The 16,177-nt window shown below is 41.9% G+C and overlaps 1 protein-coding gene across 1 annotated transcript; it reads right to left on the bottom strand.

Moving 5' to 3' along the window:
* Positions 1-970: 970 nt before the first annotated feature.
* slc6a13 (solute carrier family 6 member 13) lies at positions 971-15,483 on the bottom strand. Its single transcript, XM_040163585.2, has 15 exons — positions 15,243-15,483; positions 10,181-10,381; positions 9,526-9,660; positions 8,594-8,734; positions 7,828-7,909; positions 7,431-7,563; positions 6,971-7,105; positions 5,809-5,912; positions 5,486-5,610; positions 4,839-4,951; positions 4,524-4,661; positions 4,194-4,296; positions 3,187-3,287; positions 2,790-2,960; positions 971-2,188 (listed from the first exon to the last, which is right to left on the bottom strand). Exons 1-15 carry the CDS (start codon positions 15,247-15,249, stop codon positions 2,024-2,026), a joined length of 1,854 nt encoding a protein of 617 aa, XP_040019519.1. The 5' UTR covers positions 15,250-15,483; the 3' UTR covers positions 971-2,023.
* Between the last annotated feature and the right edge of the window lie 694 nt (positions 15,484-16,177).

The following is a 16,177-nucleotide window of genomic DNA, read 5'->3' as shown; positions in this document are numbered from 1 at the left end:
TAACATACATATAACATGTTGTTTGTTTATCACGGTTTATCTCAAGGTTTATCTCAAGGTTATTCGTTAGGACATGCTTGAAGAGATGAGATGAATAAAAGTAACCTAAAGCAATAGTCAACAAGTAAATGATGTCCAAGGGAAAAAAAACTATATGTGCAAATAGAATAAAGAGGAATATCCCTTCGCTGAAGCTGCAGAGAGACACGTCTCTGTTGTTCTATCATAGTTAACAGACTGCACCAGGTTCCTTTTGTCATGGCTCTGATTTCTGTCTGGTTTTCACTATGCAGTTTTCAAAAAGTCTAGAATCATTTTTCTTTTTAATCTTATAGCAATTCAGTCAGTTAACCATCCTCAACTTGCAGGAGCTGCTCATTTGACAAGACCCCTTCCATCCAGAACTTTATTTTTTAGGCTGGTGGAGTTCTGTTTTCTTGAGGAAGAATCAGTCACTGACTAAATAACATATTGTACAAGCATTCATATTTTTATGTGTAGAGAAAAACAAGTTGTGAAATAGAGAACTTTGTTATCTCGCAATCATAAGTTAATTTCAAAAGTCTGTTGCAATCAGATTCATTATCATGTGATCACCAGATAATGGCATAAAAAAAGAAATTAGATGCTAACATGGCTGTTCTCTGCTTCCATAACAATGACCAGAGTCATTGATTTGAAGGTGTGAGGGAGGGAAGTGAATTATCCACATCAGTACACCATATAAAAAAACGGAAATTAAAAGACATGCCACAATTTATCTAGTGTGATGGACCTTAAAGGAGATTGTGTGTGGGTATATATATATATATATATATATATATATATATATATATATATATATATATATATATATGTAACATTCTTTACAATAACACCTACCATATATTTTGAATACTATTTTCTAAGGAAATTGAGGTGAAGAAACAGACATGATCATTAAACTGCTACTGCACAAATATTTCAAAAGTTGTATTTTACCAATTTAAATGACTTTATTTTTCTAGAATCATAAACTTATACAAACACCCATAAACATTTTAAATGAATGCATTGTTTTTGTTCAGGCATAAAAAATAATTTCAGCATTAAAAAGTTAAAGTTGTAAAAGTATTTCTTTTCCACAATAAAAGGACCATGTACAGATTCCAGCATCAGGAAGAGCAATCAACCTGCCTGCCCTGCTCTTACTATCTACATGCCACTACTTTCTCCTTTAGGCACTTAAATTCTATACACATTCAAAGCATTAGAGATAAAGCACAACAAACTAAGTTTAAATCATGGCAATAGTCAGAAGAAAGAAAAGGAAAAAAGCACGACATGGTCATCCAGCTCTGACATGTTCGGCAAAAGAAACCGTGAATAAATGAGCATTATGACATTAACATGAAAAATCAGCAAAGCCTCATTGAGTTGTGATCAGTGCTGCTAAGTGTACATTTAAAACCATTTCATTGTGAAGCATTGGTTAATTAATAGTATGGTTTATTAGAAATTTGTACATCCTGAGATGATAACTCTGATCAATTGAATTACGCCTGTATTCTGTACACGGAAGTGCATTTAGACCCCCTTGTGCTCCGTACGCAGCAGACGGCTGTTAGAATCAGTGAAGTAACTGCAATGTCGGGTCAAACTAAGTGAACATTACAGATGTCCGTGTCAAAAGCACGGACATCTCTTAGGAGGCAGAAACGATCAAAAGTAAAATCCTTAGCCACGGTGTTGTAACGATGGCTACGCATTGTTCAAGTGTATGAGTGACTCTGTAACAAACTGATGTGGCTCTCTAAGTAACCTGACGCTGTCACACTGAAGGCAGTGCACTGAAGAAGACCCCCCCCAGGAAGCAGCAGGTCAGCGGCTGCAGGCCGGGTGGCTCTTGATAACGCGCACAGAGCCTATTTCGGCACCTTGTCTGATGAGGTATTGAGGAGAAGAGTCGGGATGGGGCCGGACGAGTGTGAAAGCTGAGGTGTGACCTTTGGCCCCCGACGCTCTGACTCCAACCCTCCAGTCTCTAGCAGTGAGACTCCTTTTCGTCCACGGGGAAGTAGCCTTCCTTGGTGGGCGGCGACTTCTGCTGGAGGCTGTCGCCGTCGGCTGCAAAGACGGCCAGCAGCCTCTCCTGCTCCTGCTTGGTTTTCGGCAAGTCGGTGGACGGAGTGGTCAAGAGAACGAGGCGCTGCGAACAAAGAGTGTATTCAATGGAGGCAAAACCTCGAGCTGAAGTGAGTCAATGATACATCTGTAATCTGGGAAATGACCAAAAAGGTTTTCAAGATCAGTAATGCCACACAGAGCAGGGTTATTTAGTCTACGCCTTACCCCTTACCCCCTAGGACACAATAATGCACCGTGTCATTTCTATAGAAACTGCTGCATGATTTTTTTTTTCAAACCGTAAACAGAAACTTCTCAGCATACTAAATACATTTTTCCCAACCTTTGAAGTAGTGCATTGTGCCCTTGACACAATACAACGTGTTAGCAAGCTCTTTGAGTTCCTGTCCAACTATTTTCTAACTCCTGAGGGACACATCATGTCTTTAGCTTCCAAATACTCCACCGTGTTCAGCTAGTTGCCACGTCTGCGGGCCAGTCGTCGTCGGAAGGCCAATGAGACTAAATCAAATAGTAAAGCTGCGAAACAAAATCCCAGAGCTGAAAGAAGCTTTAACGCTTTACTTGCGTTTGTTACTTAGAGCGACCTCTTTCACACCCATATCCATCCAGGGCCAACACAAGCAGCTTTAACACGTCTCTACGTTTCCGGTGAAACCTACCTGGTTCAGTGTTCCTGGGGTGTAGTACAGTTTGAATGCTATCCAGACAGGAATGCACAGCATAGAGGACAGGGCCAGGATCCAGCCTATGCCATTCCCCCACCATGGGTATACGTATTCATTGTTGTACTTCAGAGGAGAGTACTTGATCAACGCAAAAGCAAACGTTCCCTAAAAGATAGAAATTTCAAGATTCTTAATAAATAATGTTGCTCGTACAACATACCTGATCATTTAAAAGCTAGCAAATACTTGAGATGGAAAGCTGAAAAAGAACTCTTAACCGGAATTCCACAAAGATTGTATTTTCCCGGTTGGCCAGCAGATGCTGCTGCTGCTGCTGTTTGAGGAGAGCAGTGTGAAGGCATGCGGATTGAGTGAAGTGAGTGAGACTCGCCATGCATGTTGCTGGGGTGAAGTACAGCCAGCAGTATTTCATGACTGAGCTGGGGCGATAGCCAATCATGTCTTCTATGTTGTCATAGAAACGGTCGGCACCTGTAATCAGGAAGAGGATGAGGGAAAGTTTGGTGTAAACATTTCCACATTGAACAATCATCCGTCGATGAAAATAATAAATTAAGCAGTTGAGTGGCCTATGCCATATTCATCATTTTGAAGTCTGCATCTCCACTTAACCACTTGTGTTGCATTTTTTCCAAATAACACAATGGATGGACTATAATTTGAAACTTGAAATTTTATATTTCAATGTAGTGCCTATGAGAATCTTATTTGAGGGTATTGATTCAGAAATATTTCACGTATTACTATTATTATGAATATGATTCATATGTAAATGTGTGTTCTGTGTGAGCATGCAGTAAGAGTTATTTTCATTTGGTGAAAATAAATTAAATATTTTTTATATTTATATTTTATATTATAAATTTCTTGTTCTCCTGAGTTTGTACCCTATGGTTGAATGCACTTATTGTACGTCGCTTTGGATAAAAGCGTCCGCTAAATGACATGTAATGTAATGTAAAATATATTTAAACTAAATTGTGCAGGTATTTCGGGATGAGATTTGCTTTAATATATTAGGTCGTTAGAGTTACATTTTATTTTTTCGAACATGTATAAAAGGGAATTTTTCTTTTTTTTACTACTTGAACACACAAAGAAAATACAAATAAAAAAAAATAGAACAACAAAGAGCTAAGACGCAACAGAAAAAAAACTGTTTGAGAAAAAAAAAAGTCCTCATCATTGACTTTATTATTTAAATAAAACTACTGAGTGAAATTACACTCTAAACACCCCATGGCTGGAAAGTGTTAATGCTCAGTGAATGTAGAGGGCAGTGTGCCCTGGAATGAATAGTGCCTTGTGAGAATGAAGCCTTTGTCTCCTAAATACGGCCTCTATGCGTTCCCAGATAGCCTGCCTAACACAACTCACCATAAACCCAAGCGATGCAAACAGTCTCAAAAACAGCCACGAAGAGCAGGCACATCCCACTGGCTGCGTAGTAGTCAAAGAGCTGGAAGACGTACATGCCGCCCTGTGGAGACAGACATGGGCTTAGGACCCTGCAACTAGCAAAAGAAACCCTCCAAGGTGTCACATTAGAAGGGAAATTAACATTTCTTTCAGTTTGGTACCGATAAAATACAAAGGACTGGAACGTCTTCAATATGAAGCCTTCAACAGGCCACAATATAATTCTCATCATATTGCTATGGGTGATTTTCAGGTTTATTTTGCACAAGTGAGGTCACTGAGACCAACCTCTGTCAGCATGATGAGCCCCAGAAGGAAGGACACCACAGCCACTCCCAGGATGAACAGCTCCCTGCGGTTTTTGCGCCGGAAGGTGGAGGGATACATGTCCACCATGGCGGTCACCAGGCTCTCCACACACACAAACTGAGCAAAGAAAGAAATGAGCGATATTTGTACAGGCAAGTGTATGCATGTGACAGCATGTTTGCTGCAGATAATCAAAAAAAACAGGAATTACAAAACTTCAAACTTCACAAAAACATGTGTGATACTGCCATTTCTCTGTTATTATTCGTATTTGGGTGCATATGTTGCTCTCACTTGACTGTCCAGTCCCAGAAAGACAATCATGATGAAGAAGCAGCAGGCCCAAAGAGGAGAGAAAGGCATCATGGACACAGCACGAGGATAGGCAATAAAGGCCAAACCTGGACCTGAGTGGAACAGAATTGAAATGTCCTTTTCCCATAAAAGTCACCCTTGTTGGTCACCAATGCTCAAGTGCATGCTGTAAAATATCATTAAAACCCTAAAGGGCGTTGAGAGGCCGTTGAGGAAGGAAACCATTAATTCCAGCTGGGGCTTTGCAAACATCTCGTCTTTCAAAAACTAAATCTAAATCAGCACAAATATAACTATTTATACAACTCAAACTTTGTAATTTATATAATTTTATTTTAAAGCTTTAAAATGAAATGCATAGATGCATAGATACATTTCTTCATTATGGTAAATGACAAACATAACAAATAGCAATGACATTTAGAGGATCATGTAATATGAAGATGTCTTCAGTAAAATACACAATTTAACAAAAGTAGGAGGTCTACTCATATACATAACAAATATAACTTGTAATATTTGAATGAGTCTTTTTTGATAATGCAGTGTCAATTACCAAAAAACAGTGTCAACACATTTAAACTTGAATGAATGGAAAGGAATCAACAATATGTAGAAAAACCAACCAGATTCTGCCACTTCTGAGATGGGCACGTTCTGCTCGTAGGACATAAATCCCAGGATGGAGAAGATGGCAAATCCTGCAATAAAACTGGTACCACTGTTCAGGAAACAAAGGGAGAGGCAATCCCTGGAAATAGCACAGAGAGTGTAGAGATTAGGAGCCGTGTTTGTTTTACGAAAGGTTTGATTCCGGTCAAGCATATAAAGATATAAAAGCCAACAATAATGGTGGAGTGAGGTTGAACAAGAAGTTGCATTTTACTGTAATTGAAGTAAAATCAGTGTTGTTCAGTGGATGCTAACCCATGATCAGGCCCGTCCTCACCTGTAGCAGTTGTTGTTGTATTTGTTATAGCTTCCCAGGGCGGTGAGGCAACCCAGGCAGATGGCATAGGAGAAGAAGATCTGAGTCCCAGCATCCATCCACACCTTTGTCAAAACAGGACCAACTATACCATTATTGGGATTTCTATGCAACAGCAAGGGTCCCATGCAGAATATCACTACATACTATAATACTGTCATGACAACATACATAAAAAAACAGTGACCGCATTGCAGATTTCCTATATTATTCTAGAGTGAATATACTGGATTACCAGTACACGGGAAATGACCGTGTCAGCCGATTGCACTGATGGTTCATTACTTAGGAAGATGCATCCTACAAGTCTGGGTATTGACGGGGAGTATTAAGCAGCAAAAATAATACATCAAATGTCAGAGACTGCCCTCCTTACACCCTCCCATGTACCCATCATAAGGAAAGTTGCATCTCCGTTTACACCATCTGATCGACATCCTAAAAACAATCCAACACCCGTTGCATCTCTTAAATCTCCCCGATGGAACTCCTCCATCCTGACCTCACCCACTCAGCAAAGTCTTTCTATGCCCCCTGGCTGTCCGAGGCATAAAGTGCAGCACTTTTCCTCCCTCTCTTTGCACACTCACTCGCACTTGAGAATTCAAATGAGGTTTGTCTTCATGCTTGCAATTCTGGTAAAGTGTTTCCAGGGCATCGGGGCATGTTTTGGGTTGCTGTCAGCCAGCGCTGACGTTCTGATCAAACCACCAACACAAGCTCTGGACCAGACATCATGCAGAGGCAGGTATTCTGTGACATTTTGCTAGAACCGTTATTATTGAAACCGTCCCCTCGAGAAAAATATATTTTCTACGTAGCTGCTATACAAACTGAAAGTATCCAAATGCTCATTCCATGGAGACTACGAGGTCTTGTTCAGGAACTGGGCCTTTAAACAAGCCGCTAGCATATCTGTACGGTCGTGATGTAAATAAAACGCATTCAATTCTCTAAAGGCCAAAAACAGATGCATAACCAATCACGATTGTTCTATTTGAAGCAGCATCCTCCACACGGACCTGAAATGACCAGCAACTTGCACGTCGCTGCTCAGCCTCTCCGTGTCAGTTATCATCCTGCTGCCACCGTTGTGCTGAGTTGACTCGCGTTTTCAGCGTACCTGTGGGTCAGCCAGCCGTTGCAGGTCCGGGTAGAGGTAGAAGTGGATTCCAGTGGAGGCTCCTGGCAGGGTGACCCCTCGGATCAGCAGGACCACCAGCATAGCGTAAGGGAAGGTGGCTGTGAAGTAAACTACCTGCACGGAGGAGTGGCATTCTCAATCACACTGGTATTTACGAGACTAATGATGCTTCCTTCTCCAGTAGGGTTTAGGCTAAAAGTTGCCCTTGTAGATTTTTTAGTTGCGGTTTGAGGCTGAGTTAGTTGCATTAATCTATGTGCATTAACTCTTGTTGCACCGCAGCTGCCCAGTTCATGCAATTGGTCTTCTTTCTGCTATGTAAACAAAGCAACACTTCCTGCAAATGTTAGGAAAGGCCCGACCAAGCGCATATTGAAAAAAAAGGGTTTTGAATGAGGAATGGTGCAGGAAATACTCTTGAGTTGGGGACGGGTTTCACCTTGCCTGTAGACTTGACTCCCTTCCAGATGCAGAAGTAGCAAATGACCCACGCCACGGCCAGGCAGATAACCAGGTCCCAATTCAGAGAGCCGATGTGATGAATACCTGAGGAAATTCTCAGCACTCTTCGCCTGCGGCACGCACACAAATGAGGCAAACACTGAAAATATCAACATGATCTGAAATTCTTAATTGGAATTAAGAAGCTTGAAGTCGATGAGACACTTAAAAGGGCTTGTTGCAAAAATGTAGGTTACAGGACTAGAAATAAAAGTTAGAACCTGTCTAACAATCAGATATTGGCTTGTAAAACAAGGTTTAACTTGAATTTTTGGTGAAGGTTGTTAGCACCTATGAGGCCATTCAAGGACACGGCCAAACAAAAAGCCACTTACTCCCAGAACTCAATGACGGGAGAGGTGGTGTTCTCATGGTGATTGATGGAGCTGTTCCTCCTCTGAAATGCCATACAAGAATCTTGAATGAAAGAAAAGACAGAAAGACATTGAAATCCTGTGAAGAAAATCCAAGCTCTCTGAGGTATCCAAGTTACACACAGGCGAGTGAAACAATGCTTCCACTGAGATGGACGAGTGAAACGCTGCAGGAACCATTTCACAATGGAACCCCGTAAGAAATGTAACGTAAATGAATGAAAACAATGTTTTCGAATGAACAAAACTTTGTTTAGCATCAAAATGAAGGGTGTTAGCATGCTAACGTGTGTTATTTTAAACAACGCCTAGTTATGCTAGCGTTAATTTGTATGTTATATTAGTATAAAAGTTCTAACGGTATTTCACCAAAAATTTGGTAAGGACAAAATGTAACCTGATACAGCGATAAAGGAGAAGTCACGTAATTGTCAAAGTTATTACAATTCATCCTGCGGAATTAAACGTTATTGAATTTTATTTAATAGTTTTCTGGACATTTCATTTCAGACTTCATAATGATGCGTTAGGAAAAAACAGGAAACTAAGAATGTGCCAAAGAGTCCTCTTCTGTGGACTATGCACATCTGATTATAATTTGTTTATAGTATGTGGGAGTTACGCCTGTGTCCATCCAAATACCTTTTTCAGATCTACGCGTGGCGACCTGGCCCTGTCTAGCACAAGGACACATTTTTCTTGTCCGGCATACGGTCCTGTGGCTCACCTGTGTTCCACGTGTTATTGCAGGAGGCCCAGGGCAGGTCCCAGGTGAAGGAGTTGGCCAGATAGAAGATGGCCCAGGCCAACACAACAATGTAGTAGATGTTAAGCAGGGCAGCGATCACCTGGGTGGCATAACCCACTCCTAAAACACAAGACGTATTATGAACAGCAGGTTTCTAACATGTTTTGGGGGGAAAAGGGGACTTTGTAAAAATGAGCCTACCAGGTCTTGCCGTAGGTGCAATGTCTTCTACGAAAGCAGTCTGAGACCACCACAAATTCAAATAAATCTGACTTTGACTTATAATTAGTGACAAAAAGCACCCGTCACAGAGGCACAATTTAACCTTGGAATCGGTTTGATAAAAACCCACCTTTAGGTTATCACTGCGGCCTTCTCAAAGCAGCGCATCAGAGTACGCTGAATTACTTTTTACTTGTACCAGACACTATTTTTTTGGGAGAACTCCTGTTCCGACACATAATTGCAGGCCTGACTTTTCTCTTAACAGACTGCATGCTTTGTGGGTTAAGATTAGGGCTGATTAGCCGTGTTTGAAGTAAAGTAGCCCACATTGGTTGCTTGCCAGCTGTAACGGCCGCATTCATCACCATACCAGATGTGTATGGCATTCACACATGTTGTCTGACACAGACTCACCCTAAGCCCACGGAACCAAAGAGAGGCTCGCACAAAAATGACCCTGTCATCCAACATGGACGCGACGCACCCAGTTAGAATAGGTCACTGGTTTGTCCTCATGTCTTTGTTTGCATCCCACATTCTGAACTGATGTTTTTCATCATTTCAGAATAAAATGTATACTGTGACATTGGTAAAAGGACACCTAAGCGCTTGGCTGAAGAGTTTGCACCACTCCTGTTTTTTTTATAGCATTGACTAACTTTTAATTCTTTAAGAAAATAGATTACCTTCAAACAAGGGGCAGATCTTCCTCCAGCAGGTAATGCCTCCCTCACTGGTGAACTGACCCAGAGATGTCTCCAGGAAGAAGACGGGGATCCCACAAGCAAACAGGAAGATGAGGTAAGGGATGAAAAAGGCACCTGTACAAGCACACAGATTAAAAATGAACTGTTAACCTCTAAACGTGCACCCAAGCAATGTAGGGTAGTAGAGGCTTGCTGTTGCAATATAAAGCATTCTCTGGTCACGACACAAAGTGGTGCGGATAATAGTGTGCTAGAATAAATCTGAAATTGTCCATAGTTGCCAAGAGAATCAAACGATTTTACTACCAATGACCTATTAAAGACAAAAGATTGTATTGTTTAGCAGTTTTTATTCTTTTTCACTGAGCTCGGAGAGCTTACTGGCAACCAAAATGGCCCGGACTCTTTTCTGTTGAACCACGACCCCACATCGATCAATGGAATAGCTTACATATTTACCGGTGTATTATCACCTGCTGAACTACTACAAAAAAGAAATCCCACATACAATACTATGCAACTGCAAAGATTTAATTAACAAATTCCTTTTGTTTCCATGGTGGAATGTCCCTGATGACTAAATGCAACATATTTTGTGTTGAACGGGCCAGAGATAAGACATTGCAGCACTCACCTCCTCCATTTTTATAACAAAGGTAAGGGAAACGCCAGACATTTCCCAGGCCAATAATTTCTCCAGCCACTGACAGGATGAACTCAATCTTGTTGCCCCACTGACCCCTCTCCGTCATCTTCTCCTCTGTACTGGGCACAATGTCTAGGGGCCTGCTGAGCCCGTTGGAGGGCTCCCTTTTGGACATGCTCTCCATATCCCCTGTTTTATCAAAGAGGTAAAAAAAAACCATCACAATGAAGAAATAGCACAATTACATCATTTCCATGATCCTGAGACGCCGATCTGATTAATCGAGTGAACGTTTTTCTTTGACAAACAATTAAAGACACAAGCATAGTATATTTTCTATATTGACGTCAACAATTCTCTTCTTCATCTGAAAAGCAATGAAAAATAACTGATGAAGATGTCATGTGGATGCAAGTTTTTCCTTGGGTTTTATATGTGAGCGGTGGGACCTTAGGACCTGGGAGCCTCAGCATAGAGCGGGATGCTTAAACTCAAGGAGAGCCTCTCCATATAAAGGAGATCCCGCGTGAGTTGAGTAACTCACGTTTGTTCTCGTTGTCCGGCATGTGCTGCAGTCTGGGTTGCTGTGTTTGTTGCTCGCCAGTAACGTGTGGGTGAGCAAACTATACTAAGGAGGTAGGTTGTGCAATTGAACGCCATGGGGAAATTAATATAATGTTCTTTCCTATGATAAAAGGTCAGACCTGAACCAGACCTGGTGAGCCCCTAGTCCTACCTGCTGGTGCACAGGTGCATTGGGCCTAGGAGGTAGGAAGTGGGGCTTGCAAGCACATTATTTTGTAATGAGGAGGATGATGGGTACTCGGTGATTAGTGGCTGTTTTGTACATTGCAGGCTGAAGTGGTGACACTGAGTGGTCAGCAGGGCAGCCGCTGCTCTTTTTATCAGACCATAGTTTTAGTTTAGATCATGCTCTAGTGCCTCCATCTTGCTCTCTATTTTATAGCAATAACAAACTGATATTGTGCCTTTTTGATGACCGCTGCTTCCCACTTATATTGTGTTGTGTCTTAACCAGGATCATTAATTGTAATGGTGTGTGTTGGTTATTTTAGCCTTTCTTAACCGTGTGCAGTGTTTTTATTGTTGGAAGTGTCATTGTTGCTCCCGGTCAATCACTACTGGTATAAATTATTTGGATGTGTTTTTATAAAGTTATTGTTTAAATAAAAGTGATATTGCAGTGTACACGCAGAAGCCTCTGTCTGTCTATGATCTACCTTGTATGGGGGTTTTTTGGCCAGTAAGATAATTGAATTCCGGGTCTCTCCCCTCAAAGTGGGAGAGAGTGGCGTTGTCGCGTCTGGATATTATTCCAAAGTATTTTTAAGTGTCCATTTGGTCATAATATATGAAATTCCACCTTAAACCCATGGCTTTTTTTACATTTTGCCCGGGGACGGGTTGGGTGTCTTGCTCTGGGACACTTCGACTTGAGACATGGGGCACCCGGGACTCCAACCACCAACCTTGCGGTTCCCAGCACACCTGCTCTACCCCCTGCGCCACGATGACCCCAATATGACTAAAACGCCAGGATGTCCTACTGAATCCAGTCCTTTTATGGCCACCATGCTTTTCTGGCAGACTAGCAGGTTTTAGCAACAAATCTACAAACTGGGAGTACAAGGCAACCGACGGCAATCCAGCGACACGCATGGTTTAAATTCACTGGAGAAGTGCACGTGATTGGACACAGGTCAGAAACCATCAAGGACACGGCAGCCAATCAGAGGGGAAGAAGTGAAGTAAACCCAGGGACACGCTAGGCAGGAAAGTATCGAATAAGACGGGAAACAAACCCCAAACTGTGACTTATACAATTTGGTACGTAGCCCGGTCTTTCCTCTCCTGTTGTCCCGGCTCTCTGCTCGGCACATAAGCAGGCAGCTTCTCAAGATCACCTACTTCACATCAGCTCAGCAGCCACCCAACGTCCACTATACTTATGAAAATAAAATCCTTTTTTTTTTTTTTTTTTTACACTTCCTGTCCAGCATTTGGTCACAAATACATTTATCTTGAAAAATATTCATCACTGAATTATTAAAGTGACAGTCAAATTATTGTACTGAATTTTCTCCATGGTATTTGTCAAAAGTACAAAAAATCGAGTTAAACCAAAATTGTAAAATGCATTATGGAAACCCATCGATGTCAAGGGTTGATGTCTTCAGACTTTAATATTCTATACTATATATAAGTGATTTAAAGTAATTCTCAGTAAGGTTTTAATTGCATCCATTATGTCCAGCTAATCCGACAGACCACACATGAACTGATCCAAGCCTAAAGGGGATCTTCTGGAGATTGAGAGTACTTGGTTGGAGAAGGATTCCCCCTGTGTGTGAATATGACTTTTCATGCAAACCTGAGACCCAACATGTGTCACTGCTCTCTCTGTGTTTGAGGCCGGTATGGGCTTGATGTTACGTGACAACACGACGTTAGTCAAGCCATTGGCCAGTTCCAGTTTCGGGGCCAGTGCTGCTGAAAGAATTACTCTCTGTGGAGGAAACAGACAACTCACTGACTGTGCTCACTCCTGTCAGGTTGCATTAACAGGCCTCCCATCGGCCCCTCTGTTGCTGCCCTCCCTCTCTCTCAAGCACATCACGATCCTCGTTGCAGTCCAAATTCAGGAGGACTGCTCATCCGTCTGCAGGAGACATGCTCAAACTAATTCACTTGCAAGAATACATGTCATCAAACCTCCTTCCCTTCATTTATCCTTCACGCATGCACACAAACAAACACGTGTGACGTGTCCCGTAACCCCCGTCTCACGGGAGTTCGTAAAAACAACCCAGGGTCTGGAAATCACATTTAGCCAAAAGCCTTTGGTGTGTGAAGCCGCTTTTAGGAATGTGCTCCCAATGGCAGAATAGGGCAGAGGTGGAACACAATTGTGACTCTGTGTGTGCTGTGTGCAGGCTGGACCCCCGTATTAGGAGCCAAAATCTCCAGTTCTGGTGCCAAATTGTGGCCTGAGGTAAAAATAGAGCTCCTTGTTTTCCGAAGGTACTTGGTGGGAATGAAGGCTTGGAGCAACAAAAGACGAGTAGCCCCCTCGACCCCCCCGCTCTGCACTGGCAAATGAGAATCCTCACAGGCCAAATCACAGTTTACCTCACTTTTTCACAGTTTCTTTGTAGATGCTGGGAAGCGAAACACACAAGACAAATATCTCACTTTGAACTCGCCCTTTTAAAAGTTGAGTAAATATGAGCATTATTTATAGCAGTCAGGCTGAAACAGGTTTCGTACGTACGTGCTGATGGAACATGAGAGAAGAGGCACACTAAGTATCTCATCAAGCCACAGCAGGGCTTTATCCCAGGAAACGGCGCCAACTTCACCGCTTTCTGAAAAGCTGTGGACTGACTGAGCTATTGAATGAAAAGATGAATGTGAGGCTCACATCTGGAAAATGAGTCCTGTGTTTTGTCACCGATTTTGGATTTGTCCGACACACAATGCACAGTTTAAAAAATATAACATAAATGTATGCAGGAAAAAGAAGCTTAAATAAAACTGTCATTTCTATATTCCAAACACTCATCTTTCTTGTGAAAAATGTGAGCATATTGTCCACCAGGTGAGTCAGAAGTTTTGTACGAAATCAGATGTGTTTTCCTGCCAGCAGCCTTGAGACATCAGCATGGCATTGAAGATGTGACGCTTTTGACTTGGCTTTAGCTTTTATTTTAATGTAAATTCCATAAAGTCTTGGAATTAAAACAAGAAATGTAGAAGGAAAAAAAGGTAATAATGAAACCCCCAAAATCCAAAATATCCAGTGTGGGTCAAGCGCAACGCATCCCACATTTCCCCTAATGCAACTATCATCTCAACCCCCACTGCCTCCTAACTGCCAATTGTTATCAATGAGAAGTGTCTTAAATCTTGTGGCACCAGGAATTAAGATGCCAAAAGAAACCCTGATAAGACATCTGGTTGTTTTTACCTGACCCAACGCCAGTTCCTGTGACAAAATAAGAAGGTTTAATACTTAACTTTTTGCTGAGGCTGCAAAGGATGTGGGTGAGCGTGTTGAAAGTAATATCAATACAACCAAAACCGTGAGCCGAAAATAGGACCAAACATGCAGATCTGCAGGAAACTGCAAAGTAGGATGATGTTTTCTAATAATCCGCACTGATTTAAGGTGAAAGTGGAAAAATACCAAAGAGTACACAGATACATCAGTACTTGACTTTATTTACAACTTCAATATACGTAGGCACAAAGCCTGAGGAACTGAAACAATGGTCACTCTTCTAAACATGTAAAGCTGTGCAGATGGATGATTGAATGCAAATCCGAGTAGTGCGTAAGATCACATAACAAAAGCAACAGATAAGATATTTGTTGGGACTACGGCAGCCAGTTTGGCTATGGGCCTCCTCACCTTTGGGAATGTTTTAACTGTAACATCTCAAATTGATGTATCGCTCAACCGGCTCAACTGGCCCACCACAAGCGACCTCACGACACCCACCTTTGCAAGCCCCTACGTGGGCCACACCAACTGAGTCGCTACCTGGAGCAGCTGAAGGAAGATTTGGAAAGATGAAACATGATGAATACCTTCCAAACCAGGTACAATTGCGTAACTCCATTGTGGTGATCACGGCTTTCCCCACAAGCATATGGAGCAGCCCACCAGTGGGAGAAAGTAGCCGCTACTGAAGACCGCAGGTCCAATTTGATGTGCTTTTTAAATACTGCATGATGATCAGCTTAAAATCAGCAAGAAATCGTCTGCCCTGCATTTAAAAAACAGCTGATACAAGTAGGTGGCAAAAGCCGTGTTTTGATTCCAGGTAACAGTCTTTGCTCGAGCGTGTCGGTAATGTTCTGATGCTGCAGGCCTTTCGTAAGCTGGATGAAACCATGACTGGTTTATTTCTCAAAGAGACTAAATAAGACAGATGTGCATGGATATGTCTCGTAAACAGCAATACTTTCATCTCTAAATGGGGGGAAAAGAAATGTAAGGACATGATGAAAAACCAAAGGTACTCACCTTTCATACTGCTGGACAAGAAGAGAGTGGCCCACCAAAGACGGGCCTGCTGCCGTTTTAGGTTTCACTATATAACATTCATGGGTGGACGGAGATCTGACTGACTGAAATTTTTCCTCTGAGTTGTCCCTCTTTGAAGACCCCCCCCCCCCCCGCCTCCCTTTATCCGATTCCCATTCAGACACCCCACACACAAACGCGCGCACGCGCACTCACTCCCCACAGCACACTAGAGGTCTGTGCTGTCTGTGTGGTGGGCAGATTGCGTAACCTTTTGACACACACATTCTCCCAGGGCCTTTCTGTCCAGAGAGCAGCTAGAGAGCACAGGGGGGGCAGGGGGGGCTTGTCACAGTCGTGTTTTGGTGGCCCATCAGATTACATCACAGGCATTGACACGTGTGCGTTTATGTGCAAGGATCCAACCTTTTGGAGATTAAGAAAAGCCCCCACGGGCGAATTGCTTTGCGTGCACTAATCAATTTTGAGCTTTTGGGTTGTTTTGCTTTCATGACAATTGTTGTTTCAAACAACATCTCAAATATACGTTTAGATGTTTGTTTTACTTTAACACTTTGACTATTTGCTTCTGAACTTTTCTTTTTAAATCACCAAAGGTTAGTGTGGATAAAATCCTATTTCCATTTTAAACAACACTAAAACAAAAAACTTAAAAGGAAAATTGTCTATACTATACAGTTTCTTGGTAAACTAATTGTTTTCACCTGTATTTTCTTTAATTTCTCTTTTCTTCTTTCTTCCACTTCAGCATCTCTTCCATTCCAATTAAATGGATGCGTTTTATCCTAAATACATCGAACATTTTCTTTACTCAACATCTAACATCACATTTAAACCCAACATCTCAGAAAACCAACTGCCAGAGTTTCATGGTTACATCTATTGGTTAATTCTTCACTCTGGGTGTCTCCAGT

The sequence above is a fragment of the Gasterosteus aculeatus genome, chromosome X, assembly GCF_964276395.1.
Source record: "Gasterosteus aculeatus chromosome X, fGasAcu3.hap1.1, whole genome shotgun sequence".
NCBI classification, from domain to species: domain Eukaryota; kingdom Metazoa; phylum Chordata; class Actinopteri; order Perciformes; family Gasterosteidae; genus Gasterosteus; species Gasterosteus aculeatus.
The sequence above is the reverse complement of the archived record's forward strand: the minus strand, read 5'-3'. Positions and strand labels throughout refer to the sequence as shown.